A 27,965-nucleotide genomic window follows, 5' to 3' on the forward strand; every position below is an offset into this window, starting at 1 on the left:
TGCATTTTAACACGTTTATCTGACACATAAAACAATAGTTTGGCCCATTAACTCTACACACTGTTGAACATACGGCACAACTCAGAAATGGGTAAGTGGGTGAACTGTTTTCACTTATTACCAGTAGTGTTGCTTGAGAGAAAGTGATTCCCCAGATTTGTAAGGCCCATTAGGCTGAAGTTTATCCCATGTTTTCCTGTTAAATGAAATCTAACAATTACTTGCTACGCTAAGACGCCTTTCGGGCATTTTTCGCCAAATCTAACAAACCCTACTAGCCAAATAACAAATCGCTTGACATAAAATCAAGGGGGAAAAAAATACTCGACTCACCCAAATTCGAAGCCTGTTTACTCATGAGCTGAGTGATCTCTCGGTTGAGTTATCGGGATGTATAATTATAAACAGCCTTGTATTTCATTATATTATTATTTCAATTAATGGCAGACTTCCCGTCCTCTCTCAAAGTTAAAGATGGCGAAGGAAAGTGAAAATTAAAACGACGATAGAAATTGTGTAATATTCTTCAAATACACTTGTTTATAGTAAAGTGCTTTTTGACATCAGATGTTGTGTTGAACGTTGTTAAATTGAATGAATCCTTATTTATTTATTTATTTATTTATTTATTTATTTATTTATTTATTTATTTATTTATTTATCTATTTATTTATGTATGTATGTATTTATTTATTTATTTATTTATCTAGCTATTATTCTAAAACACTTCTTGGATTGTGTTACACAATTTTACATAGCTACCTTATTAATAATAAGGTAATATTATGGTGTGTTATGAGACAATAGCAAGTTACGAATACCGAAAAATATAATTTAAATAATGACTCCAAGACAAATTAGGAGTCATTAAATTTTACGATATCTTTCATTTATTTGATACTACACTTAGATACAATTACAGAGACGGGTCATTTATAAGATGTTGACTGATAAAAATGGCCACTTAACCTTTTTGCTCAGTATAGTATCACTGAGATCTTCTTCTTCTTCTCCTCCTCCTCCTCCTCCTCCTCCTCCTCCTCCTCCTCCTCCTCCTTCTTCTTCTTCTTCTTCTTCTTCTTCTTCTTCTTCTTCTTCTTCTTCTTCTTCTTCTTCTTCTTCTTCTTTTTCTTCTTCTTCTTCTTCTTCAGTTTATAAAATGTAGGTCCGATACATTTACTGTATAAAATTTAGATAGGTACCTTGTAATGGTTAAAAACAAACAAACAAACAAATAAAAAGTCAAAACTAAACAAAACAAACAAATAAAGTGATAAATAGCTGTCGAAATCAACATAGTGATTCAATAACTATCTATTCACAACAATAAATGTTAACATCTCTCTCTTTCTCTCTCTCACTCTCTCTCTGTCTCTCTCTCTCTCTCTCTCTCTCTCTCTCTCTGTGTAAGTGTATTTTCGCGCACGGCTGTTGTATATCCGATAAGAATGGAATGGTGTGGCTACTTGAACGAGGAACGTAGATAAAACAAAGACTATCTACGATGCGAGATTAATATTGGATGACCAGTGACTAGCATAGAAAGAAATGGTGACTAGTAGAAATTAGGGGAAAAATTAAGGTGCTTGTGTGTGTGTGTGTGTGTGTGTGTGTGTGAGAGAGAGAGAGAGAGAGAGAGAGAGAGAGAGAGAGAGAGAGAGAGGGGGTTAATTAGTGATGTACACAAGTTGCGCTACTACTACTACTACTACTACTACTACTACTACTACTACTACTACTACTACTACTACTACTATTACTTCCACTACTACTACTACTACTACTACTACTACTACTACTACTACTACTACTACTACTACTACTACTACCACAAGCCACCACCACCACCACCACCACCAAAACAACAACAACAACAACAACAACAACAACAACAACAACAGCAACAGCAAGAACAAAAACACCAACAATATATTTTTAAAAAATGCCAAGTTTTTTCCGCGTGGGCCACCAACATAGTGCATTCAATAATAATTGGTCTTAGTAAACAAAACCCCACATAAAATAAGTATTAAAAAACAGCAACAACAAAGACAAACAATATAACAAACGCAAAGCCTACTTTTACATTTGCCTATTGTTCGACATACAAAAGATCACAAGAAGACCTGTTATTTTCTAGACACTCGACGCGAATTGATGACAGCAATTATCAAAAAAAAAAAAAGTATGTCGAATTCTGTCACGCATATCTGACTATTTCAAAGCCAATGACAAAATGTGATCCATCGGCTCGAAAACAGTAGACACATAATATCGAGGTTCAATGTGTCGGAAAGCGGTTTCCAAATTAATATGATTAGAAATATATTATTACGTTTTAGTTTTTCGCTCATTAAGAAACTAACTTATTTTTCTTTAACAAAACATTTAAAGTTAATGCTACTCTACAAATTAATTAATGCAACGAGTCATTATCTTTCCTTTTGATAATTTCATAGGCCTATATGCAAACCATAGGTATACGTGGCATTCTTTGATTGGTAAAAAAAAAAAAAAAGCACACGTCGGTGCAGACCTTTGTAGGTTCGGTCCTGCCGACGTGCACTTATTTGTAGGTCCGATAACCCAATTCATTATGGGTTATTACAACATTACAACAATGTTAAATTAGGCCCATAAGTGGGTTCGGGTGTCAGACCTGCATATATATATATATATATCAAAGACACCTGTACCAGGTGTAGGTGTCCTTGATATATATATATATATATATATATATATATATATATATATATATATATATATATATATATCTATATATATATATATATATATATATATATATATATTATATATATATATATATATATATACGTCGGGTACTACCAATTTGTAGTCTGTTGATTTAGCCTTCAAATCGGTCTTTCCACGTGCACCTTACGCGCACATTAATTTTAGCAGGTCTGATAACCGAACGCAATTATGGGCTTGATTTAACATTGTTGTAACGGACAATATTTTGCGTTGGTTTGATAGTATTTCCATTACAACAATGAGACCATAACAATTTGGGTTATCAGACCTTCAAAAAATGCACACGGTGGTGTTCAGTTACAAGTTTTCCCTTTTTTATTGTTTCATCGACGATCTCGGGAAAAGTTTTCAATCGGTCAAGGGAGAGTACTTGGAAATGTATCAAACAAAACAAACCGGAATAAGACAATGGGTGGCGATCAAACAAGTCTGGCGTTAGATACCACTCACAAGACCAAGTTGATGAACGCTTTGTTGTTGTTTTTTTTTGTATTTGGATTGAGGAAATAAGTAGTTCGATATCAGTTACATACTAGTTAGATCAGAGACCTGGAATTAACCAAGTGTAAGGATTCTTGTTACAGTGATTATGATTAATGGCAATTATAGGTTGGAGTTGGGTGACCATTCATTGGCATTGTGTGGCCATTGTTGAGATAAAAAGTAAAAGCAAACAAACCCCACAATCGGCAGCTGACACTCAGCTGGGGGTCCTCTGAATATTCACTTCATTTGTCTCTATCTATAGTATTCTCTTAAACTCAAACTTCGTTATCGTATTCCATTGTTTCTTCTTCTTCTTCTTCTTCTTCTTCTTCTTCTTCTTCTTCTTCTTCTTCTTCTTCTTCTTCTTCTTCTTCTTCTTCTTCTTCTTCTTCTTCTTCTTCTTCTTCTTCTCTCTAACTAAAGGTAATCTTGGACTCAACAATCACACCCAAGACTTGCATTAGTGAATTGAATTGAATGAGTTTCTATCACATCGGCTTCTGAGACCAACATCTTCGGAGTCTTGTCATTAAGAAAATTGAAAGACATGTGAAAAGTTTCACTTGAGACTATTAACTTTAATTTTAATTAGTTAGCTAGGCCAAAGATCTCGCCTACCATACATTATGTTTATGATAATTTCTTTAAAGAATAAAAGAAAATATCCATTACACCACAAGGAAGGACATCCATCATTTCACAGCACGGCTAAAGCGAGGATTTTAAAATTTATTATCACGTGAAGGGGGGGGGGGGGGGGGGGGCTGAACCCCTGAACCCCCCTTCAACCCTAACTAAAGAAACTATAACTATAACCTGATGAAACATAATGTTTATCACTTGCAATATTGAAATTGATGGGAAACACAGTAAAAAGTAAACGACAACCGACTCAGCAAATTGTTTTTGAAATTAGGAAAATCACACCACTTATAAAAATAAAACATCTTAAAAAGTAAAAAGTAATATTTATTGGTCATGATTGCAACTAATTGAAAGTCCATAATGGCTAAAATATTAAGTAATATAATAAAAGTGGTGTGAAACCACGGAAGTCCTTCCCACCACAATTTAGATCTACTTTAGACTATTATTTTGTCTTTGTTGTTGAAGAGGGATCTTCTATATTTTGTTCAATTTGAAAATTAATATTTTTTTTCATTTCGTACCCTCAGACATCCTATACATCCTTTGTAATCAAGCCAAAATCAGCACTAGCCATGAATGTGATTCAGGAATTGAGTTTTGATCCAAGCACCATCCACATCATGGGTGTATCCATACTTGAGATGGTCAGCATTGGCTGCCAGGCCGCAATGGTGCTGGGAGGTGTTGTCCCATTTATTCCCCAATACATTGACATTTGGAGATCTCGCAATGCCGAGGGATTCTCTATGTTTGTCTGTCTAGCCCTGCTACTGGCAAATATATTACGTATAACATTTTGGTAAGAAAATTTTGTTAGATAATTTATTTTGTTATCTTATCTCTCAAAATTATGAAGGTTGTATTATAATGATGAAAAGAATAATGGTATTTAAATGATATTTGTCATCGTCTTCATATTCTTTTTTTTTATGTCTTTGTAGCTCTTTTAGTTTTGATTATGTCAGAAATGATTAAATAGTCATATTTGTTTTATTTATTGAATGGAATGGTATTTTTGATGTGATTCACAGGTTTGGTAAACGTTTTGAGTTGCCTCTCCTTGCCCAGAGCATAATTATGATCATCACCATGATGGTATTAGTACAGCTTTGTGTTGATGTGCGCAATCGAACAGAAATTATTGCTTCACATAAAAGAAAATTTACAGGTATGAAGCCAAATAAAAAATTAAATTTCATGATATTATTTATTCAATTTAGATTGAATGTCATAAGATTTGATTTTTAAAGCAGTTGACTAAAAAGAATTATAACATCCTGTTTTTCCCTCTTCTTTTTGTATCATATTCTTTATTTCTGTCAAATATGTAACAAGGATTAGGTTTGTTTTTTTTTTTTGACAATTGGAGGAATTTATTATTTCTGTTTGAGAGTTTTTTCTTGACATATTATATGTGAGTTCTCAGCATGTAGGGCAGAATTAGGATGGATGTCAGTTGTAGATTTGTAATAAATTTTTTATAAATATGATAATATTGAAGTCTAGACTGAACTGTAGATAGATTAACACATCTGACTTCCTTGTGTATTGTATTATCAATTCATGCTGTTACGTTTACAATGAGACTACTGTATAGTAAAACCTCTGTTGTAAAATGTGTGTATAATGTGTTATGAACTGTAAATGCTTCATTTCGCCCTACACATGATGTAAATTGTTGATGTGCAAAGATAAGTGTATCTGTATCAGCTCATCTCCCTTTCCATCATTGTTTTCATGTGTTGTCTTTTGCTTTTTAACAACTAATAGTATAGTTGTTTTTTGTGCACTATTCTGGTCTTACTCCTTTATCAGAAAAACTCTTTTCATTTTCTTATTTCATTTTGGACCGCATGATAAGTTTTAAACAACTGGTATTGTACCTCTTCCATCATTTCAAAAGCTATAAAAGTCAGATTAGTCAAAAATATGTATAGTGGTTTCTATTTCTAAATGAGCTGACGATTATTAACAAGCTTATTGTGCATATAGGATTTTTTTTTCTTTGTAAATTTATGTCTGAATGCTTAAGCAGAAAGACTACTTTGAGCATTGCTTATTTTGAAATACTATAAAGATATATAATTTTTTTTCTCTATGACTGAGACCACAGTTTGTATATATAAAACCGCCTCAATTGTCCGCGGGAAGAAATATTGTTGTCTTTAAATGCATTGAAAAAAAAAGTTAAATCAATAAGAGGAGAGGGACTTGAGCTGAAACAATTTTCATCATTCATTTCTATCCAGCATGAGCAAAGAGGATATTCTCCTTTAAATAAGTTGTGCAAATGAGAGAGCGAATACAGCATATATTTGGATTTATGATGTCTTTCAAATATTTAAATTTTTTTTTTTTAATTGAGCTAAGTTAAAAGTAAAGGTGTAATGAAAACAGATCAATGAGTTACTCTCTCTTCACAATATTTTGGCTCTTTCTTTTTTATATGTACAGTGAAGTGTTAAATATGTTATGAATCTACAAATGAGCCAAGGTCAAAAGGTGCCAATTTTTTTTCTCAAAATAAAAGTGACATAATAGTCCATTCATGTTTCTATATGTGTAGCAAAAACCCTGTACTTCATGAATTAAAGGCCCTTTAGATAACTTTAAGGTCTAACGCAACATAATATAGTCAACAATACCTATAGGTTGCTGGTGTCACCTGTGACCGGTGACACCAAAATGAGACAAAAAACTCAATAACCAAATGATTTTTGTTGAGTATCAAACTTTATTTAGTAAGTTAGAGACAAAAAGACACAATCAACAACAATCATAGTACAATAATATTACCAACTATGGGAGAAAATGTTGCTTTTTGGTGTCATCGGTCACAAGCAACATAGAATGCAAATATATTATTTCATAAAAATGTTTGTACATTAACAAAATCAACAATATTGCATATGTTTATTACCAGCAATGTTCAGAAACTTTTGGAATAAAATGTTGGGAAATAATGTGACCAAAGCATATCTTATTTAGCGGCATTGTGTCACTTGTGACATTAGACCGATGACACCATTACTTATGTCACAAGCAATACCAAATTGCAATTTCGACAATATATCATTAATTTCAGTCAAACCAGTGTAATAACCACAGTTAAATATGGAATTTAATAATATTTCAGAAACCAAAGACTTCAAAAATAGAAATATACATGGAAATTAGAGCATCTGAATGTGACTTGTGACATAAGACCGGTGACACCATTACTTATGTCACAAGCAACACCAAATCACACTTTCGTCCATAATATATCATTATTTTCAGTCAAAAAAGCACAATAACCTACTCTAAAATGAAATTCAATAATATTTTAAGAAACTAAATACTTTCAAATTGGAAATATACTTCGAAATTAGTAATACCATTGTTGCAATTACTTTGGTCAAAATCGGCACTAGAACGCAATTTTGCCTCAATAAATCAAGAATAGCAACTGAACACATGTAATATTGCCTGTTAAAATGTAATTCAATGACATTTCAAGCTTTGAAGAACATGAAAACAGAAATACATCAGAAACTTCAAACTTAAGTGTCACCTGTGACATTTTAACCAATGACACCAATGGTCACAAAAAGTACCAGAAGTCACACAAACACTAGATAAATATCAGCCATGGTAATGAATTCATGTAACCATACGGTAACCATCACCCTACTGCTCAAATCTGCTAGTTTGTAGTAATTTAGTGTGTTAATAGTAAATCAAATCAAATTTCTTGACAACCCTTCTTTTATCTGGATTCGTCAAAAGCTTGAGTTTTGTCTTTTTCTTGATTGATATAACCCTGAAACATAACAAATTAGAATTACAAGGAAATAATTAATTGTGTCAAAATCACAGTCTTATGTGAGATGTCATAATATCATATTTGTAAATAGAATAACAGCTGAAAACACAATTTTTAGTGGCACTTTATAATATCCAATATCAAGTGTTGCTTGTGACAATGAAAAATAGCGATGACACCAAAGTTCAACTTACCTTTTCTGCCTGGAGCCACGCTGGAAAGGCAAATGAACGTGCTGCACTTCAAAGACTGGTAAGAAGGGTGGATCCAAATTGCGAATCGCCATTTAACGAAACAAACTTCCACGTGTTCACGCATGCCGTGTTGCTTGTGACAAATGACACCAAAACCAATAAGCCTCAATATTGGCAAAACGGTATACATTTACTCCAAGATTTGAGTTAAGATAGTAAATCTATGCTTTTTTCTCATAATAAAACATTTTATAAACACTAAACATGAGCTTTAAAGTTTCGTGTCGAGTCTTAGTATTGTGCTGTGTTTGATGACACCAAAGGTCACAAGCAACACCAACTTTTTAAGAACTCTATACGAAACTTAATCAGATATGTAATATACTGCAATTGCGTTTAAAAGTTAATTTTGACTTTATACTATTAGTCAAATTTCAATCAAGGGGGCTAAAACATCACATTTAATTTCTACATGATTTCTAAAAAGGTAATGCGTTGACGTCGTTTTAAGCACATGCCAAACAGCATTCAAATTTCACTTTCAAGTTGTTTATTTCATATTGTTGAACAGACTATGTTGAGCTATCACATTTTATCTCTTCTTCATATTATCAATTGATTACAAGCATTAACCCAATGAAAACAGCCCATAATTAAGTAAAAATCTAATTTTCTTAACACTGGTATCAGGCGGGCACCTTTTGACCTTGGCTCAAATATAAAAAATATATCATCTAAATGAAAGCTTTTTAATTTCACCCCAAAAACTTCTTTATTTTAATTTTAAATTATGAAATGAATGCTTTTATGTATTTTAGAACAAATTTAAGCATTGAGTTTATATCATTCTGATTGTGTGCTACTCATTCTTTCTTTGGTGTTGGAGTTATTTGTCTTGTTTTGATCTAATTCTTTTTTAACATTATTTATTCATTCACATGTACATCACGATACTGTTATGAATGCGTTTTTTAAAAACCATGTTACTCTTTTCAATATTTTCATACTTAAATAACCAAAATCTTTGTAGCAATTGTGTATAAGGAATTGTGAAGTTAATCGGAAGTCAAGCATTATAATATTCATAAGGGAAAGTCATGTAAAAGTGCTGTAGTAATGGTAAGATGGAAATAAGGAAACAACATTGTATCCAAGCATAATGCAAACAGGTTTTGCCTTAGATGTAATATACAGTCCAAGTCAGTATATTGGGCCTGCTCAATTACCGACTTATCATCCCAATTAAGTGGCAGTTATGAAATTGAGCAATTTTTCAGAATTAACATACAGTGGAACCTCCCAATAACGACATGCCACGGACCGAGTTTTTATGTCGTTATCTGGAGATGTCGTTATTTAGAGGTTTCCAAGATGGCGGACAAAGTAAGGCACGCGGGACCAGTTTTTATTAACATTGACAAAACAAACAAAACATTGTAGTGTATTCCTCTTAGAGGGTTCTTGTGCGTGTGTCTGGATGAGACTTTTAGGTGATCTTAACTGAGTACACTGATAGTGTGCTCCTGGAATCTACATCTGTTCCCTATTTAAACCATTCCCCTTTGTCTTATTTCTTTTCAATTGTAAATCTATAATGTTTTTTACTATCCAATTCTCTTCCTTTTTACTGGCGCTGGTATGACATAGATGTGTCAAAAGCGCTGTAAAACCCTTTAAAACAAACAAAAACAGGTAATTCGGACTCTGCGAGTTACACTACTACTACTACTACTACTACTACTGCTACTACTACAACTACTACTACTACTACTACTACTACTACTACTACTACTACTACTACTACTACTACTACTACTACTACTACTACTACTACTACTACTACTACTTCTATCACCACATAATATCACATTTTCCAAGATTTTGTGTTTACTTGCTTACACTTACATTTATACCTTGGTTTTTATTAATGCATATCAGTATCAGCCAAGATTCGTCAAAAAAAGCTTGGTTCTCATTGGTTTCAAAAGCTGCGTTCTCATTGGTTCAAGCAGGAATCGTTTTTATAAACTTTGAGTACTCATACTCAGTATTTTTAGTATCAGATATCTACGAAAACTGCAGAAAATTGCCAAAATGATGTCGTTATTCCGAGGTTTTATCAAAAAGTGCGTCGTTATTTGGAGATTTTTAAAAACTGATCTTAATTAGAAAAAAAATCGGGACCAGGGGTCAATGTCGTTATTGGGAGATTGTCACTATTCGGAGGTGTCGTAATCGAGAGGTTCCACTGTAGTCACTCTGCATTTATCCAGAATTGTGACTGGCAATGCAACTTCTAATGATTGTTATTCAAATTTTGGGTCTGCTTGTGTGTGTGTGTGTGTGTGTGTCGGGGGGCGGGGGGGGGGGGGGGGTTGGGTTGTGGCCCAAGAGATGCATTTTTTTTCAACCAATGTAAAGTGCATTGAGCATTATATAATTTTGAAAATGCGCTATACACATGTCATCTATTATTATTATTATTATTATTATTATTATTATTATTATTATTATTATTATTATTATTATTATTATTATTATTGTTTGAATTTCGTCGTCATCACCTTACATGCCGGTTATTCCAATAACATTTATCAGACAGTGACATTTCGCATCTTAATGAAAACCCATAACAATGAGTGACAAATCTAATGTCTCAAAACAATTAACGAATATGCCACTCACAACGGTTGCATAAGTAAGCAACGGATTAAGAATGCATTGTCTATCCATTTGTCTCATTGAACAAACAAACCATTAGATGGTGACAGCCATGAACGAACAAAGCCATCACTCAATCCCCATTGCACCTCTGGTCAGTTTTCCTGCATCGTGGCCATTGACCCATGATCATGAATGTGACAATGGTAGTTGGTGACACTGATAAGGGAAACAGGTAAATTCTATTGTTCACATCTCTGTGATGACTATGACTAATGGTTCAATCACACGACTGATTGGCTGTCGTGATAGACTAACAGGATATCCAAGTAAGTTCTATTATTGTGATGAGGGTATGATCACATACCCAGTTGACCGTCCCATTAGAATAATTTGCATTTTATGAACCATCATTTTAAATTATTGAAGACAACGAAAAAGATCTTTTATGGGGACAGTCCTTATGAAAGTTAGTCCCCATCAAGCGGCTGGGAATTGGAAAGGGTATGACTTTATTTATATGGGAAAAAAAAAATATTCCCAAGGAATCATCCCAATTAAGTGGTGTCCCCAATACCGGCTTGGACTGTACTTAGAGAGTTTGCCGTGAAATTTATCATCTCTAAGGATGTCGATCTTAATCTAACAGTGATGATACTTTTCCGCGGATCCGTGGAAATCCGCGGTTTTCTTTCCTTTCCTCGGTTTTCCTCCTCAGATCCTCGATCCGCGGATATTTCCTTCATTTCCTCCTTTTACTTTTTTTTTATATAATAAATCTTTAAAAAGTACCTCCTTTTTAAAAAAATATATATATATATATATATATATATATATATATATATATATATAAGATTTCCTCCTTTTACTGGACTCCGGGCGTTTTAAAATTGTACTCAAAAGAAGTCATCCTGCCTACTTTCCTGTGGTGCAAGAATGTTCTGGGTGAGTTTTCCGTTTTTCCGAGACTTTTCCTCCTTTTTGACTTTTTGTGAGTATCATCACTGATCTAAATATTGTACTGAGTGAGAGAGTTTGTCATGAAATTTATCATCTCTAAGGATGTTGATCTTAATCTAAATATTGTACTGAATGAGAGAGTTTGTCGTGAAATTTATCATCTCTAAGGATGTCGATCTTTATCTAAATATTGTACTGAGGGACAAAAGAATTGCTATGACGAAAGCTTGTATTGCTGCAACTCTTAAACAAAGTGAGTTATCCTAGTGAAATGAAAAGTAAAAGATAGCCTTGCGATTTAAGATCAATATGTCAGGCAGTTATCCCATTAATGCATCATTTTTACAGATAGTTCCTAAATCAGAATTTCAAATTATGCCAATAAATTTTTTCACTCATAACACCAGCTGATCACTAGCTAAATTTCTATGAAGTGCACAGTGACAAATTCACAGAATTTACGACAGCAAGCCATATTAAAATGTACCGAAATAATCAGGAATTATTATATTAAGCAGTAACGAGTTATCCTTGGGGGAAGACAACAGACTGTTTACAAATAATTATAAATTGATAAGCTTGCAACGCTTTTTTCAGAAGCCTTTCATTTTTGGTCCACTCAACATGATTTTGATTAATGCTAAGTGAAGACATGATATTAAATCAATTTGTGTCATTTTTCAAACGCGTCAATCAACTTATATCTATGGAATAAAAATATTCATAGATATTCTTTTTTTATTTCCTCTTTACTTTAAAGTATATCCAATTTGTAGTTATTTTTTTCAATGTCATCCTGAGTTGCAAGTAACAAAGATGTTTAAATGAAATTGTAGAGCAGTGTTATGGTATGATTGTCTTACTTCTTCTACCAAATTTTATATTTCACCATTGATTGGTTCTGTGATTGGCCAACCCTCCCACAATAATCATTGACGGTCCATGTGTGTGTTTGTGCACATTGAATTATTTTACAGGCAATAACCATGTTGGGCTAGAAAACTACGGCTCTGACCACGAATTCCATTCCTTCCTTGGTAGGTAAAAACAACAGGCAGGTCATCCATCGATGTGTGTTAAAAACCTTTGGCAAGGAGTTACTTTTGATATATTTATTTATTCATTTTTGTCTTTAAAAAAATTTAAATTAATATAATAATAATAATAAGAAGAATAACAATAATAATAATACTGCACACTTATATAATGCCAACATCTCATGCAATATAAGCTCTAGGCGCTTTACAAAAATAGATCTTAAAAAATATATATATATATCATTAAACATGAAATAAAATGAATAAAGGTTTATTTAGTTTAATTTCTTTCCCTTTCTCATCATCATTTATTTATTTATTATTTATTTATTTTTGCATCTTTTGAGTTTGATTAAGTTTATGTTTGCTTATTCTTTTACACAGGGCCTTGTGCATTTAAACCACTGTAGTTGATCTTTAAATGATAAAACTTCACATGCTTAGTATCACTACATATTAAATACATTAATAGTTGGCACAATTATTGTAAATAGTAGAGTGGCAACAGTTGACTACAGTGTGGAATACCATACTTGAAAAAAAATTAGTAAATATTTTTGAATGAAGAAAATGTTCGTTAAACTTGAAAATAGCTTAGGATATTGAGAAAAATCCACGATCTATCAGGATTCAAATTATTTTTATATCAAAAGATCCATGAGTAACTGATATTTGTTCGATGGAACAATTGCTCGAGAAAGAACAATTGGCCAAATTTTAAATATGCACTTGGCATAGACGAAGAATCAGATTGACATGTGATTTTGCGAAATTGTCAGAATTTTTCTTGGACCCTTTTTTATTACCATTGAGAGAATAGCTGGATATTTTCAAACGTTTATAGGAATGGACTTGCTTTCATGTCCAAAGGTCAATAACTAGTGGCTGATTATCTCTTGCTTCATGTCTCAGGGGCTCTTAACTGTTGCTTTTTATTTTAACTGGTGTAGAGACAGCGTGTATTTTAACAAATCTAAACTTTTTAGTGCTGAAGAGGTAATATATTGTCGATTCCATTGATAAACAAAATATATTTTTTTAAAGCATCAAGGTGTGCGATAAAATCATTTGCCACTGCTTATAATGCGTTGGTTTAAAAAACGCTTCAGAAATGGGGATAAGCTATGGGTCTTAAGGCTCTTAAGGTCTGCTTTTAGCAGATGACCACATTCCATATTTTGTGCAAATATTCATCAATGTTTGAAACATTGTAATATAGTGGCTAACACTGGAATGTGATTTATAGATTAAGGAGATATCTAGATCATTTATGAATCAAGCTCTCGTGCAAGAAATAACCATGGAGCTGGAGTTTTTTCTGGTTTCTGTGATCTTATTTTGGCTGATACACGAAAAAAGCAGTAACAGTGATTTGACCTATGCTTCAACGAGGCTTGAGTCGCATCAATGATACTCATCTCTCACAATGAAAATGTTAAGATATGATGTCAGATCAAAAGCGAGTGAAAATTTAGTCAGACTTGCATACATTCACTAGAATAACACACGAACACATACCAATAGTACTTTACCAATGTTTGTTTAAAAAAAAAAAGCACAAAAAAAAACCAAAACTCCCCAATAAATTATATATAATAGGAGGTGGTGTGGTCCTTATGTGTCTGAACTCTCTGTGTCAATGAAACCACTTTTGTCAACTAGACACGTACACAAATAATCAACAACAAATTTCAATTCATTTTAAGTTAAATCTGATCAATATTGATCATGATCATTTTTTAAAGATTATTTTACGTGATTTTGTTATTTATCCAATATGCCTTGGACTGTTATTTGCTACATTGTAATATGTTTTATTTCTCTAAAGCTTAAATCTAATTTATTTTACCTTTGAATTTGTATGCCTATTCTATTTCTTTTCTTTTTTTTTTTTTCACTTTGGGGAAGGGGAGGGAGCAGGGGATGAAGTGCTTTTTTTTATAGTGGAGAGATTATCTTTTACATCATCCAAGTTTGTTTTTAAAAAAAAAATATTTTGAGTTAGCTGGTTACTTTTCTCTCTCTCTCTCTCTCTCTCTCTCTCTCTCTCTCTCTCTCTCTCTCTCTCTCTCTCTCTCTCCCCCCCCTCTCTCTCTCTCTCCCTCTCTCTCTCAACAAACATGCTTATTGCAAAATCTTTTTAATTCTTTGTATTATAGTCATGAGATCATTGCCCTTTCAAAGTATTTTAGGAGGCTCTTTATTATGTTTTGTACTGATGTCATGTTCAATGTTTTAACTGTTAAAATGATTTGTCGTCACCATTAACTATCATGTATTCCATAACAAATGGAATCTATTGTCATATAACTCTTCTGTCTTTTAGTAGAAAATATTGAAAGTGATATGAAATAATTCTCTCTCCCTGCCCCTTCCCCAAGACAAAAATAGGTTATTAGTTTGCAACTTCGATTTATCAAACAAATAATAATAGGTGTAATTAGATGACTTAATTTACAATAACTGAACTTGTATCATTTTCTATTATTTCTCTTCTAAGTTTAATATTTTATTAAATAGACATGTCCATTCTATGCAGTCAATTTATTCAACTTAGAAATAAAGGGGCTGGGGGGGGGGGGGATCATAAAAAATATCATTTCGTACTTATCCCTTGCTAATAAGTCACGTTGTTAATTGAAACAAGGGGCAATTTTCCCCTCTATTTCCCCTCTTTGTATCCAAAGTAATGTGTTTGAATAAATTGGTGTGCATCTTACTCTTACACAGGTTTTGCTTTCAATTAGAAGAGGCACACGCGAGATAATTAACTACATAGATAAAAACAACAGATGTCCATTAGTCGTAGTTAACGACCAAACACCATTCCAATAAAAGTTCTGTCATTATATAAATTTATACTCCTTTTGTCTAACCCAACACATCTGTCCAGCAATCAGAAAGTATGTGGTCTGATTACCATTCGAGAAGGAATGATTTTTATCAGGCGATTTGTTTTCCTGTCTTTTGCTTTCTGTTTGTCCAATACCATATCAGCCACAACATTTCAAAATTTTACATTAAACCAGAGCCTCTTTAAAACTTTTTCACAGACAGTTGTAATGCTATTTGGGTTTAGCTCAGATTTTGTTACCATCAGTCATTTGATGTGCCTCCTGCAAACTTTTTCACAGACAGTTGTAATGCTATTTGGGTTTAGCTCAGATTTTGTTACCATCAGTCATTTGATGTGCCTCCTGCAAACTTTTTCACAGACAGTTGTAATGCTATTTGGGTTTAGCTCAGATTTTGTTTCCATCAGTCATTTGATATGGTTACTTTTATGTTTTTTTGTTTTTTTTCCACTTTTGGAATTTTTGCAAAAGCATTTGATTACACTTTATGTCTTCATGTTTTCTTGTAAATATTACATGACTGCATCTGAGCATCTACTGTTCTCCTTTAGATTTGTGGGTTGTTATGAACTTAGAAATGTTCCGGCGGGAGTTGGGGGGGGGGGGGGGGGGGCTCTCTTTCTTTTCTTTTCTGAACGTGAAAGGCTATATTTTATGACTGGAACGTTTGTCTATTTTCAGCAGCCGACAAATAAAAGTAAAAGGGCATATCTTTATTATACTGTCATCTCAGGGCAGGGTAAAGCATTTGATTGATTGTGAAATTCAAGGTTGCTTAAATTTCACTATCCATTTGTATCAAAGATTGGTCGACTTATCTGTGGCACAAATGGTGTTTTCTTGTTTTCTTTTTGACCAATTAAATCCAAATAAAGCAATAGTAATAATCAAAGATTTGGAGCTAATTTTCCCAGCCCTCTCTTTTCTCAGTTTCATTGGGAGTTAGTTCAGTTGGTAGAGCAGTTGCTTCGCATACAAAGGGACTGAGATCGATTCCAGTTGAAGTCGAGATTTTTTGCTGATTTCCCTGTTCACCCAGCAGTGATTGGGTAGCTGGTCTGGCAGATTTGGTGAAAAGTACTTTGCAATAGACTAGTATCCTATCCAAAGGGTAGCAAGCAGTTACTAATGTCTGTTTCACACTATAGGAAATAGGATAAAGTGCGGCTCCATGGCTCTGAGGGACTGACGACTTTTTTTTTCTCAGTTTCATAAAAATTGTAAATAATTTGTTTTATCAGTCTCAGTAAAGATATATTCTTTGTATGTGAAAATAGCAGCATGTATGTTCTTGTTCGTATCCTATGTTCCCATTGTATCTTACCCGGATTGATTGATGTAACCATCCCATATTTATCCAGTGTGATATGCTCCATATGTATGCATGCTTGCATAATTTACATAAACCTCTTCTTAGATTCTCGGAGGGATAAGTTTTATGATATAGGCATTTCAACATAATGGAATTTGACTGCATAGGGGTTAATAGAATTATTGAGTCAAGTGTACAATAACTCAATGAAACTCAACATTTTTGTTTGAAATAAATAAGTTGTAGTTTATTTTTGCTTCAGTTTCATCCACAAAGACAAGTTATTTGGAAGTTTCACATTTTTGCATTTATCAGAAATTAAGCTTAAATTGAAGATGTGACAAATATTTTTTATGTCAAATTTATCATTTATCCACGCTCCACATTCATTTTAAATGTCAATGTTGATTATACTAAAGCTTATATTCAGCATCTTTGTGGTTGTTTTTAAAAAAATGGAGTAAAGTTTTAATGACATTGGCCGCCCGAGTTTGAGTTTTCAACATTCGGATTAAAAACACATCATTAAGATAATGCAGGTTTAGAAAGTGATTTACCAATTTCATATTTTAGTAAGAAATGGAAAAAAAAATTGAATTGAATCAGAATAAATTGCTACTTATATTTTTGTTTTGTTGTACAAGCATACTTGATGTTGTCATTTTATTGTTGATTTGTTAAGTATTTTATTTGTCGTTTATCGGTTATACTTTTTTTTTTCTTTCTTTGTTTTGGTTTGTCGATGTTGTTTTGTTTCTTTTATGTTTTGGAATGAATTTATTTTGCTTTCCCCTTCCTCCATTGATATTGACAAATCCAGGGGCAACTGGAGGATAATGAATGAGCTAAAGACATTGCTGTTTCAGTAACTCTTAATTATTACATTTATTGTAATTTAATTCTTTATATACATATATAAATCAACACTTTCTTATGTCTTAATTAAAAAATGAAAGTAGCTCTTCCTTGTGGCATATCAGTTGCATAGGCATTCATTGAATGAGTTTAGATATCCAATACACCTACAATGTCACCACATCATCATCCCATTGCTCAAGTTCACAAATTGAATACTGATGATTTTGCCTCAGGCTGATAAAAAATAAATGAAATGCAGAAATTAGTAATTAAACCCCAGTAGTCCCAGAGATGCAAACTTCCTATTCCAGTCTTCCATTTCCTCCTTCTTATAATGTCTGTTATTGATTTATTTAAAATTTTACTCAGTGGGAAAAGGATGTTTATATTTATGTTAAGTTGTTTAGACATCATTAACCTTAAATGGCAAGACTAAATTTTTCTCATTTTGGATTGTGTGTGTTTGTTTGAGGAGGAGGGGGGGGGGGGGGGCTGTAATAATATGCATATTTGGGTATTACAATGTTGGACGTAATGAAGTGTGGCTTTTGGAATTGTGATATGACACTCAGATTCTGACATGTGGGGGACCTTTGTGCTTGAGCAGCACATGAGGACGATTCAATAGATCTCTATCTGTTGCAATCATATGTCATCTTACAATGCGTCTACTCCAGATCTCTATCTTTTTTTTCTTTTCTTTTTTTTTCGACTGCGGGGTCCATCTGAGGGCTGTCCTTTGTATTGTACCAGAATCCATAAATGGAGGAAATTCAGTTTTGTTTTTAAAGGATTGTATATTATCATTCACTTTCTTTAACGAGAGTCAAAGTACATTGTAACAAAAGTACAATTTATTTTGAAATTTTATATATATATATATATATATATATATATATTATATATATATATATATATATATATATATATATATATATTATATATATCTATATATAATGTGAAACAATCTAAATAAATATTTCCAGGTGAGCAGTTGTCTGTGATTTTCATTTTCATAAATGGCTCATGATCTAAATGCATGTAGAAGTCATAAGATAAATCATAATGTATTTGTATTTTTATATTAGTATTCTTATATAAGTAAATAATGAAAAATGATTAGTTACAAAAAAAAAATCACCAGTCCTTGTCATGTACGTTTTTATATCCTGTAAAAGACGCCCACTTTTACCCCGTGTTTCATTATTTTAAGAGTTGTCGAGATAAAAAAGTTTCCTTTTTTTCAGCAATTCTCTTTTATCGGTAGATATTAATTCCCAATATATTATCTGGCACCGCACCAGAAAAGAATCTCGCGCAATCATGCACCAAGAATTCTCTGGCTCCCTCATCATAGTTAAATCAGTGCATTTTGTCCTTTCCTTCAAATACCTAATATTTCTTGTATAAATTCAACACAATGAATGAACTTTTCCATCTGCTGACCTGTCTATAAAAAACAAAAATAAAGAACATATGATATCATTATATATTTTGACATTCAAATTTTTCACGCACACTCTGTGTTTTACCGCTTTGTCACACAATATGCTTATTTATTATTTCAATGGAAGAAACCCTTGGCATCATTTTATTGTAACTTTAATTACAAAACTCACATCTTTTGTACTGTCATATTGACATTCAATCTTAAAAGACATTCTTTTGATTTTATATAAATGCTTTAATTCAGTCATGGTTTGATGTACTCACCATGTAAACCAAAACAACCTTCTCAGTCATTTCAAAGGGAGTTGGGGATTTTAAGTACTTTCAGTCTTTCATCATTTTTTTTTGCTTGTTTCGCCTTTTTAAAGTGTAAGTAGTTCCCTCTCTAATAAACTCAATGAGCTGACTGATGTATTTATGAGTCATAAGGTAAAGAAATAATTGCAATGGTAATGAAGTTCATAATCCCCTGGCTTAGATTTTACAATATTATGCATGGGAGCAAAACAGTGATGTGAGTAAAGACTGGTAGAGAAAGGATTTAAACCTTGAATCATGAAGTCCATGATATCTTCCTCTATGAATGTACCAGATGTCTTTTTTGGTAATCAATACTGGTAAAATAGGAACTGTATATGGTAAAATTACTTGCAATAAAATGTAGAGGCTTCAGCCATATAATAAAGCAATATTAAAGAAAAAAAACAAAAAAACCAACAAAGCAGTTCAACACTAAAATTTAAAAAAAAAGTAATTATGTGCATCGTGCACTCATTTCCTCTTTAAACAATGCAACCTAAATGAAATATGTCAAAGGATTAATGAATTGCCATGCTGCACTTGGCTTTGCTGACAATAGCTCTGTACCTAAACGTTTCAGTTTTGTGATGTGTTGAGATTTGAAAGCAGTGCTTATTTAAATCAATTGTTTTTATCACCTCCATTCTATTGTTTGATTTAAAATCAACACTAATTACAACCCTCCCCCCCCCCTCTCCCTATTTTCCATCCTTTTCTCATATTTTTTTTGTCTTGCTTAACTAAATGATGCGACTATTGGAAAAGACCTTGATCCTGCCTACTTTTGGAAATGGACTGATTTTCTGAGCTACGTGGAGTTTATTTTCGTATTTTCCTTGGTCTTAGGCCTCGTCACTTACATCTTCATCAACAGTACTATTTATGTGGAATTCATCGGATTTATGGCTGTCTTTACAGAGGCTATGTTAGGAGCACCGCAGTTTCTGAGAAATTTTCAAAACAAGTCAACGGCAGGAATGAGGTTTGTGCTAGTTCTAATTGCAGATGTCATTAAATTATTACCGTCAACCTTTTAATACAACCAAACTGATATTTAAAAAAAAAATCATGTTATTTATTTAGGTATAGAAGTAGACCTAACCATTTTCCCTAAAGAAGACTAAAAGAGGCTTTAATGAATCTCATTTGTGTGATGGTCTGACAAAAGTTGTCGAATGTTGTGCTGGCGGTTGTTATCGATATATTATGAACATTCGAATGTGAAAATAGAACTTGTAGAAAACAAGGGTTTGTTGCACCGGAATACTTGTAACTTTATCACCGATTAAGATATTTAGAAAATCTAAACTGCATTTTACACAGGAAAAATAACTCTGCATTTTGACCAACTTCAAGGATACAGATTTTTGCACCAATAACAGTTTTGTCAGATGGTCACACATATAGACATTTACAATATTGTGTAATCAAAGATTGGTAGATATTGGGGACATGAGGACAGTATAGTAACTGTAGTGTTAAATATAAGTGAGTAATTGAAAGTCACAAATGATTATTTATTTATTAACGGTAGAACCAATGCTTTCATGATGGTTACCATATCTTGGGGTTTGAAATTGGACTACAATAATAACGTGTACTGGCCAAAAGAGACACCAGTAGATCAACACCAACTGGAATCAAATGAAATGGAAATCAACCATTTGGAATATCAAATTTTAGGTATTCCTCTATTTATAGACATGTCAGAAAAATTGTGATTTGTGTCACTCTTACTGAAAAAAAAATTATCCTAAAGCTATTGCGTTGTGAAAACTTTGGTTGTAGTCAGGACTGACAATTGCTGTTGTCCAATTCTAATCATGCAAGAAGTGCTATATGCCATGTAACAATCACAGAGATGGGGATTTTGCTGATTTTCCCTTGTTTGCAATTAATTATTATCTGGTGGGGGATGAGAGGGGGAAGAGTAGTTTCAGTTTCATTTATATTTTCTCATCTTTGCTATTTAATCTTCCCTTTAGGAATGACAACTTGGCTGCAGTACTCAACTAACCTAATCGCTGCATAGTATTTATTGGGAACAATATTCTAGCTGCATACAGCTTGCTGATTTAAAAAAATATAAAGTTAGTCACCATCACAGCAATCGGCTTTGAGTTCTTAATACCTTGAGCTATGTGTGGGTAGAAGCAAGGTGGCAAGATAGAGGTCAAATCTTTTGTCCAAGATCTTGTTAATTGCTAGATTTATTTTATTAACTGAAATAATTATTATCTGTATTCAGTTGGAGGGCTTGTTGAATTTTTGTTTGTTTAATCAGAGTTTAGCTATGATGTCCAATTGGATTTGATACTTACATAGTCAAAGTTGCTGTGGTGTAGAGGTATGTGTTGCTCTGTGGTTTCATGGTATGACACTCACTTTCAGATCGGAAGGTCCTGGGTTCGAGCCCCACTCGGCACACAGTTGAGTCCTTGGAAAAGGCTCTTTACTCACATTCTCTCACCGTACTAAGGTGTAAAATGAGTACCTGGCCATTGACAGTGTTGTCTCTGTCAGAAAAATTGAAATACCGCCTACCAGGCGCCATGTTTCGTTTTACATGTTACGTGTTGCTGTTGGTCAGGGACCCCTTGTAAAGCACTTTCAGCACATTTAGTGGATTTTGCGCTATATAAAATCTCAATTTAAAAAGATTATTTTGTTTAGAGGTATGGTCTGAAACACTTCATGCCATAAATTGGTCTGAGGGCTGGAGACAGCATTTAGGCACAGACACGTCATTCCCTGAAGAAAGACACTTTTTTTGCACACATTTTCCATGTCTTATTGGAGTGGATTGTTAAATTCAGAGTTAAAGTGTAATAAATAGTGTTATTGTTGTCCCCAAATTGTAACTAGTCTGACACAATGCATTTCCTGTCCAATACGTTTAATGTACATTGTACCATCTTCAGGTAGTTAGAAAAGGTTGTAAAGTACTTAAGGCTTGGTGTTTGCTTTTGAAAGGCAATGTTTATTATTTATCAAAGTTATATGTCTTGTGCAATTAAAGTAAATAACAGTAGAATGGACACAGAGCCGGTCATGAATGGATTATGTCAGTTGGATTCAATAGTCAAATGTCACGTCACCCATTAATGGCGAGCAGCGTGATTCTAAACAAAGAAAATCGGTACTTTTTATTCTTCATGCTGGCTATAACTTTTCATATGTCATGTGATCAGATTGTATAAAAGTCAAAACAAGATCATATTTATAATGTTTTTCTCCTCTGGATACCCTTTTATGCTCATCTGAGAAATATTTCATAAGGGCATCATTACTAAGTTACCATGCATCATTACGAGGGAAGTGACGTCATGACTGTTGAAGCCTATTGCCATCATAACATTGTTTGACTTTTTCCTCCAGTAAAAAGATGGTAGGTTTTTGGACCTGTGGGGATGTTTTCAAAACAGGCTACTTCATCCTCCGAGAGGCACCAGCACAGTTCTGGATTTGTGGCATGTTACAAGTTTCCATCGACATCTCCATATTACTACAGGTCAGGCTCCTGTATATTTTGTCTCTTTTTGTGTAAGATGATGTAAATAATTAATGATAATAATAAACTTGACTCAGTTGTTCATATCCTCCAACCCAACTGAGTCAATGAAACAAGTTCTGGGTGCATACAAATAGGCATCATAATAATTTTATGAATGAAATGGCAAGCACATAAATGTATATGCACACACACACACACACACACACACACACACACACACACACACACACACACATACATTTGCACTGAAATACACACACACACACACACCCACACTTACACACATACATACCTGCACTGAAACACACTGATTACTATTACCTGTTAGAATAGATTTAAAATCAAGTTTTCAATGCCTTTTGGTAAGGAAATTCCAAGTCTTAGGGCTGGCTTAAGTAAAATGTCTTTTCCCATTCTATCTTTTCATTGCCAATTACCATATTGATGCTATGAGTTTAACATTATGCAAGTCAACAATGCTCAATAGTGCCAAACAAACCAAGAAGAAATACACAAGAAAAAATCAACCCGAAACATCAGCTTTTATAGGTTATGTTACCTATTTTATCAATTAAAATTAAATCAGTTAAATTATCATTTTTCAGCATGCATTAAATGTACACTGTTTTGTCTGACTCTGTATCTTACACATCTTTCCAGTTAAAAAAAAATAGAGTTTCCAAATTTGTTCACTTTTATGTGCTTATACATTCTTATGTGTACAATTGTGACTGTAGATATGGATTCAAATAAAAGAATGTATGACATTTCTCTTGATCCAATCCACTTTGTTGGATGATTTGGGGGCAGCGTGGCTCCATGGTACGGTTTTTGCTTTGTACCTGAAAGTACCGATTTCAAGCACCTACTGCTGCACTGTGTGGTCTTGAGCAAGTCACCTCACCCTAACTCAGTTTGCGGCTGATGGGTTATTCCAGTCTTCCCATGGAATAGACCCTACTAGAGAAAAGTTTCCCCTATGGGATGAATAAAGGGAAATTTATTTTTTATTATACCACATTATTTACTTCAAGTTGAAGAATTTTCCTTTAGCTTTCTTCTTTGTTCCCAGTCATGTAGATCATATACTGCTTCTCATCTGACACAATATAAAGCCATTATTATCTTAAGCTTTAGATTAGATCCATAAAATTTTGGTCTGGAGTAGGATTTGATGAGGCGGCCAGTTGATACTTTGTCGATCGTGCAATGAACAACTTTATGGCAAATGATCATTATCTTTTTGTTTTTGTCTTGTAGAATTTTAATTATACACGACTTATGGATGTTTTGATAGTTTGTTAGTCATTTCCTTTTATTTTCTATTTTTGATCCATTTAATTATTGTTATTTTTGCCGATGTCCTTTAGTTTTGTTAGAACAGATGTTTATTTCTGAATATATGTTGAAACTTTCAGGTTATTGAGGTGCTGCATAACACTCGACATTTGAGATAAATATGACTTTGACATCGTAAATTGTTGGGGATTTAGACACCTTTTCTGCTACTCTTTGAAAAGCTATTACTTTCGCTCTTTGATTCTACACAAGTTTCCTCCTCAAAAGAAAATTACATGATATATCCCCCCCCCCCCCTTTATCCTGACTGTTCTTTTGTTATAAATAGCTTTTATGTCAGTTGTCATAGAATTGTTTGGCATTACTTAATTCCATTTTAATAAGGTCTAATAAGATCTTTAAAATTTATCTGTGAAGTGTTTCTATTTAATTTTATATCGTATATGCATTATATTTGTCTATTTATAAAGATATATATTTTATTTTTTCCATAGGTTTTGATTTACAGACACAATGCAGCTGCTGTTATTGACCGAACTGGCAAATCAGCGTTGAGCTGATTGGACATCTTCATATCTATGACTTTTGTAGGTTGTATTTCCAGAGATGAATTATCACTTTGATGCATTCATTCAATGAAAACTGTTTTTAAAATTTGTAAGGGTCCAGAATGGTGGGGGGGTTTTTTTTGGGTGGGGGTGGGGGGGGGGGGGGGCACTGATGTTTTTATCTAAAAGGCTGTACCCTTGTTTGTGATTGAGAGTGAATATATATAATGTCTCTTTTGTGGAAGAGTAATGATTGTTGCCTTGATTTAGATTGGTATTTAATTGAAAATTATTTTTTTTATAATTTCAGTTTAAAAATGATATTGATGAAAGCATGAGTGAGTTTGTAAAACTAATTGATGTAAGACAGATTATCTTTAACAAAAAAGTCTTTCTTTATATTATTGTATCAAACAGATTAAAGGAAATTTGTGTATATTCTTCCTCATATATTGAGTTAATATTGTCGATGTGCATTTTATCTTACAGATTCATAAAGATGTAAAAAGATTGTGTTCTAGAGTATTGACACTATTACTTATACTATATGCCTTTTGTAACTAATTTTGTTTTTGATAGATTTCATGTGTTGGATAGAGACTGGATAGAATGATTCTTTAACCTTTTTAAAGTAAACTTATTGACTCCCCTATAGTATTACAATTAATTTAGATATAGTTTAATTACACAGAAAATCCCATTGAAATTTAAACAAAACAAAACAAACAAACAAAAATTGTGATTTGAAGTGAATATCATCTGTTATGTTATTAACATTTATTTTGTCATTCTTTTCAAACTTTGAAATGGTGCATCAAAAACAATAGCAGCATTTTATCTACTTTTGAAAAAATCGTGGCTTATACAGTAATACTAAACTCGATCTGCAATTTTTCAATTAGTGAGATTCACAGGAAATTAGTTCATGATGATTTTTAACGCTCGTTAAATTAGAAGTAAATGAAAAGGTACTATGTGATAACTTAATATCCATTGTCTGTAGTACATAAATATAAATATCAAATCTTGTTCATAACTTGTATTGACCTTTTATCAAGAAGCTATTTATAGTAACACTAAATTGCCACATTGTACCCCACAATTTGTAAACAAAGAACTGATTGGTTCACTGCTTTACCAGATATTTTTGAGTGTATCGGATTTGCTGTGGAATTAGCCTGAAGTGAGAAAAACGTAGCTTTCTTTGTGGAGAATATGATATCAATTTCTTTTATTTCCTTTTGGTAGACAACTGACAATCAAATGTATCTGTCATGTAAACAAATGGATGTTGTTGATTATTTGTGCGATAGAATCACAAAATAAGAGCCGACGTTGAGATCCAAAAATGTCTATAAACTGTAAGGTTTTAAAATTCTTGAATTTGATATTACTTGGATTCCATTTTTTCCGGTGATTCCATTTGACCAAGAGTGAGATCGGGACAGAACCCGCTTTTTAAGCATCAGTTATATTTTAGATAGTCCCATATGTGCTTTTTTCTCCATGTCTGTCTTTTTATGTTTTATCCCTTTTCTGTTCTGTAAACATCAATTTATCCTGTAAATTACATATATTTTATACACGTTTATTTTCTCTATTGTCAGAAACTGTTTTTCGTCAATGATGTATCAAAATGTTTTATTTGTGTCAAAAAAAATACAAACATTTGATTATGAACTGCTTCCGATAATTATGTTGTTGTTGACATTTTAGTCTATTCAAATTTTTAAGCCACTAGTTTGTCATTATTAAAACTAATGTAGCGAATTTAAACCCATTTTAAATGATTATATATATTTTTTAAAAATATTAGTTATTGAAATTTTTCGTCACTTTGTCTTCTCTAATGTGGTAATATTTCTGTTTTGGTCACAGTTATTGATTATCATTATACTGTCTGATCTCATATGCAAAGACATGCTGTGTTCTGCTTTATACAGAGTGGAATGATTATCTCTAACATACTGTAACTAGCCCATTTGTTTAAGATCCATCCGCTCGATCACTTACACCTAATGCGCACACCACCATAGCTCACTCTCATATTTTCACATAGAGTGTATGGACTGTAGTAAAAATGCTCCTTATCAGTGAACAATTATGTATTAGACACTGCATGCTCATCAATGTCATACAACATAGGATGAATTTCAACAATGGTCACATAAAATTATTGCTGGTTGACTTGAGATGTATGTTTTTGTGACTCTCAGCAAATTAAGAGAAAATTTAACCTGACCACAAATGCGTTAGATATTGACCAAGTCAAGGTTTCTGTGAAATTGCTAACTCCCGTGGCAATTGCAATAGAGTGTGAAAAAAAAAAAAGTCAGTATTGTATGTTGTGTTTCATCAAATGCACACGAGAGCAATAATAATTTTTTTTAAACAGCAGATATTTAGTTTGAGTTTGAGATACCTACCATGATATAGTCATTTATGGTTTGAGTTAAGAATTGATTTACTTAAAATCAAATTGGTCAAGGTTCAAAGGCCATAGATTTTTATGTTTTTCAAACCTTTGTTGTAGACATCAATATCACTATAGGGTGGAGAGACCATTTGTCTCAGCGAAGATACTCGTATCAGGCAGAATACAGTAATGCTTTGTTAGGTAGCATGTGCACTAAAAATTTTTTTAAAACCTTTGATTGTGGAACAAAAGACAGGTGATTTTGTGATTCATTCATGTTTATGCTGCCAATGATGTGACCAAAACAACATTAATTTATTTCATGTTAATTCCGCTCAACCTTTAAAGAGATCCAACTGAGTTTTGCTTTCACTAACCCTCAGGGAATAAAGATATGTGAGATGATTTTGACTTGTATGAGATGGAGAGAGATAAAAGCCTCAACTTACCTCAATACTTTTACCTTCGCTTCTTTGATCGATTTTGTTTCTATCACTCTATTATAATTTTCTTCTATAGATATTTTAGTTTTCCATATGGGTCAGTGAAACATGTCAGAATTCTTTGGTCAGTTATAACAGCGAGTAAATGAAAATGGGCTGTTTCCACCAATGACAGAGTTGTGATGGTTGCCTCATGTTTATAAGAGGGTAGAGCTAAAAAATCGGTCATTGTTTTATTGAGTGCCTTTTGATTTGACCTCCCAATCAGGTTGGTTTCCTTCAACATTGTCTATGATCTTGACCTTAGTTTTATCGATTTGTGTGCCGGTTAAAGTTTTGGAGTTTCTTTTTATTTAACCCTTCACAGGCGTTTTACTTTAACCTGACATCATGTCTGACTCTTTT

General features: G+C 32.9%; 1 protein-coding gene across 3 annotated transcripts; it reads left to right on the forward strand.

Annotated features, from left to right (window-relative positions):
- The first annotated feature begins 1 nt into the window (after position 1).
- On the forward strand, positions 2-27,963 carry LOC144977104 (solute carrier family 66 member 2-like). Of its 3 annotated transcripts, none has more exons than XM_078921900.1 (7): positions 2-91; positions 4,437-4,708; positions 4,941-5,077; positions 12,507-12,566; positions 20,106-20,322; positions 22,719-22,851; positions 24,648-24,828. In XM_078921900.1, the coding sequence occupies exons 2-7, from the start codon at positions 4,482-4,484 to the stop codon at positions 24,711-24,713; spliced, it is 840 nt and encodes a 279-aa protein (XP_078778026.1). In that variant the 5' UTR covers positions 2-91; positions 4,437-4,481; the 3' UTR covers positions 24,714-24,828. The 3 variants fall into 3 exon arrangements, with proteins under 3 accessions (XP_078778026.1, XP_078778025.1, XP_078778027.1); XM_078921899.1 differs by lacking the exon at positions 2-91 and adding an exon at positions 3,177-3,340; XM_078921901.1 differs by lacking the exons at positions 2-91; positions 12,507-12,566 and adding an exon at positions 3,177-3,340 and having other exon boundaries at positions 24,648-27,963.
- Positions 27,964-27,965: the final 2 nt, after the last annotated feature.

Source organism: Berghia stephanieae, chromosome 7, assembly GCF_034508935.2.
Source record: "Berghia stephanieae isolate SIO BIC M18660-M18661 chromosome 7, UCSD_Bste_1.3, whole genome shotgun sequence".
Taxonomy (NCBI): domain Eukaryota; kingdom Metazoa; phylum Mollusca; class Gastropoda; order Nudibranchia; family Aeolidiidae; genus Berghia; species Berghia stephanieae.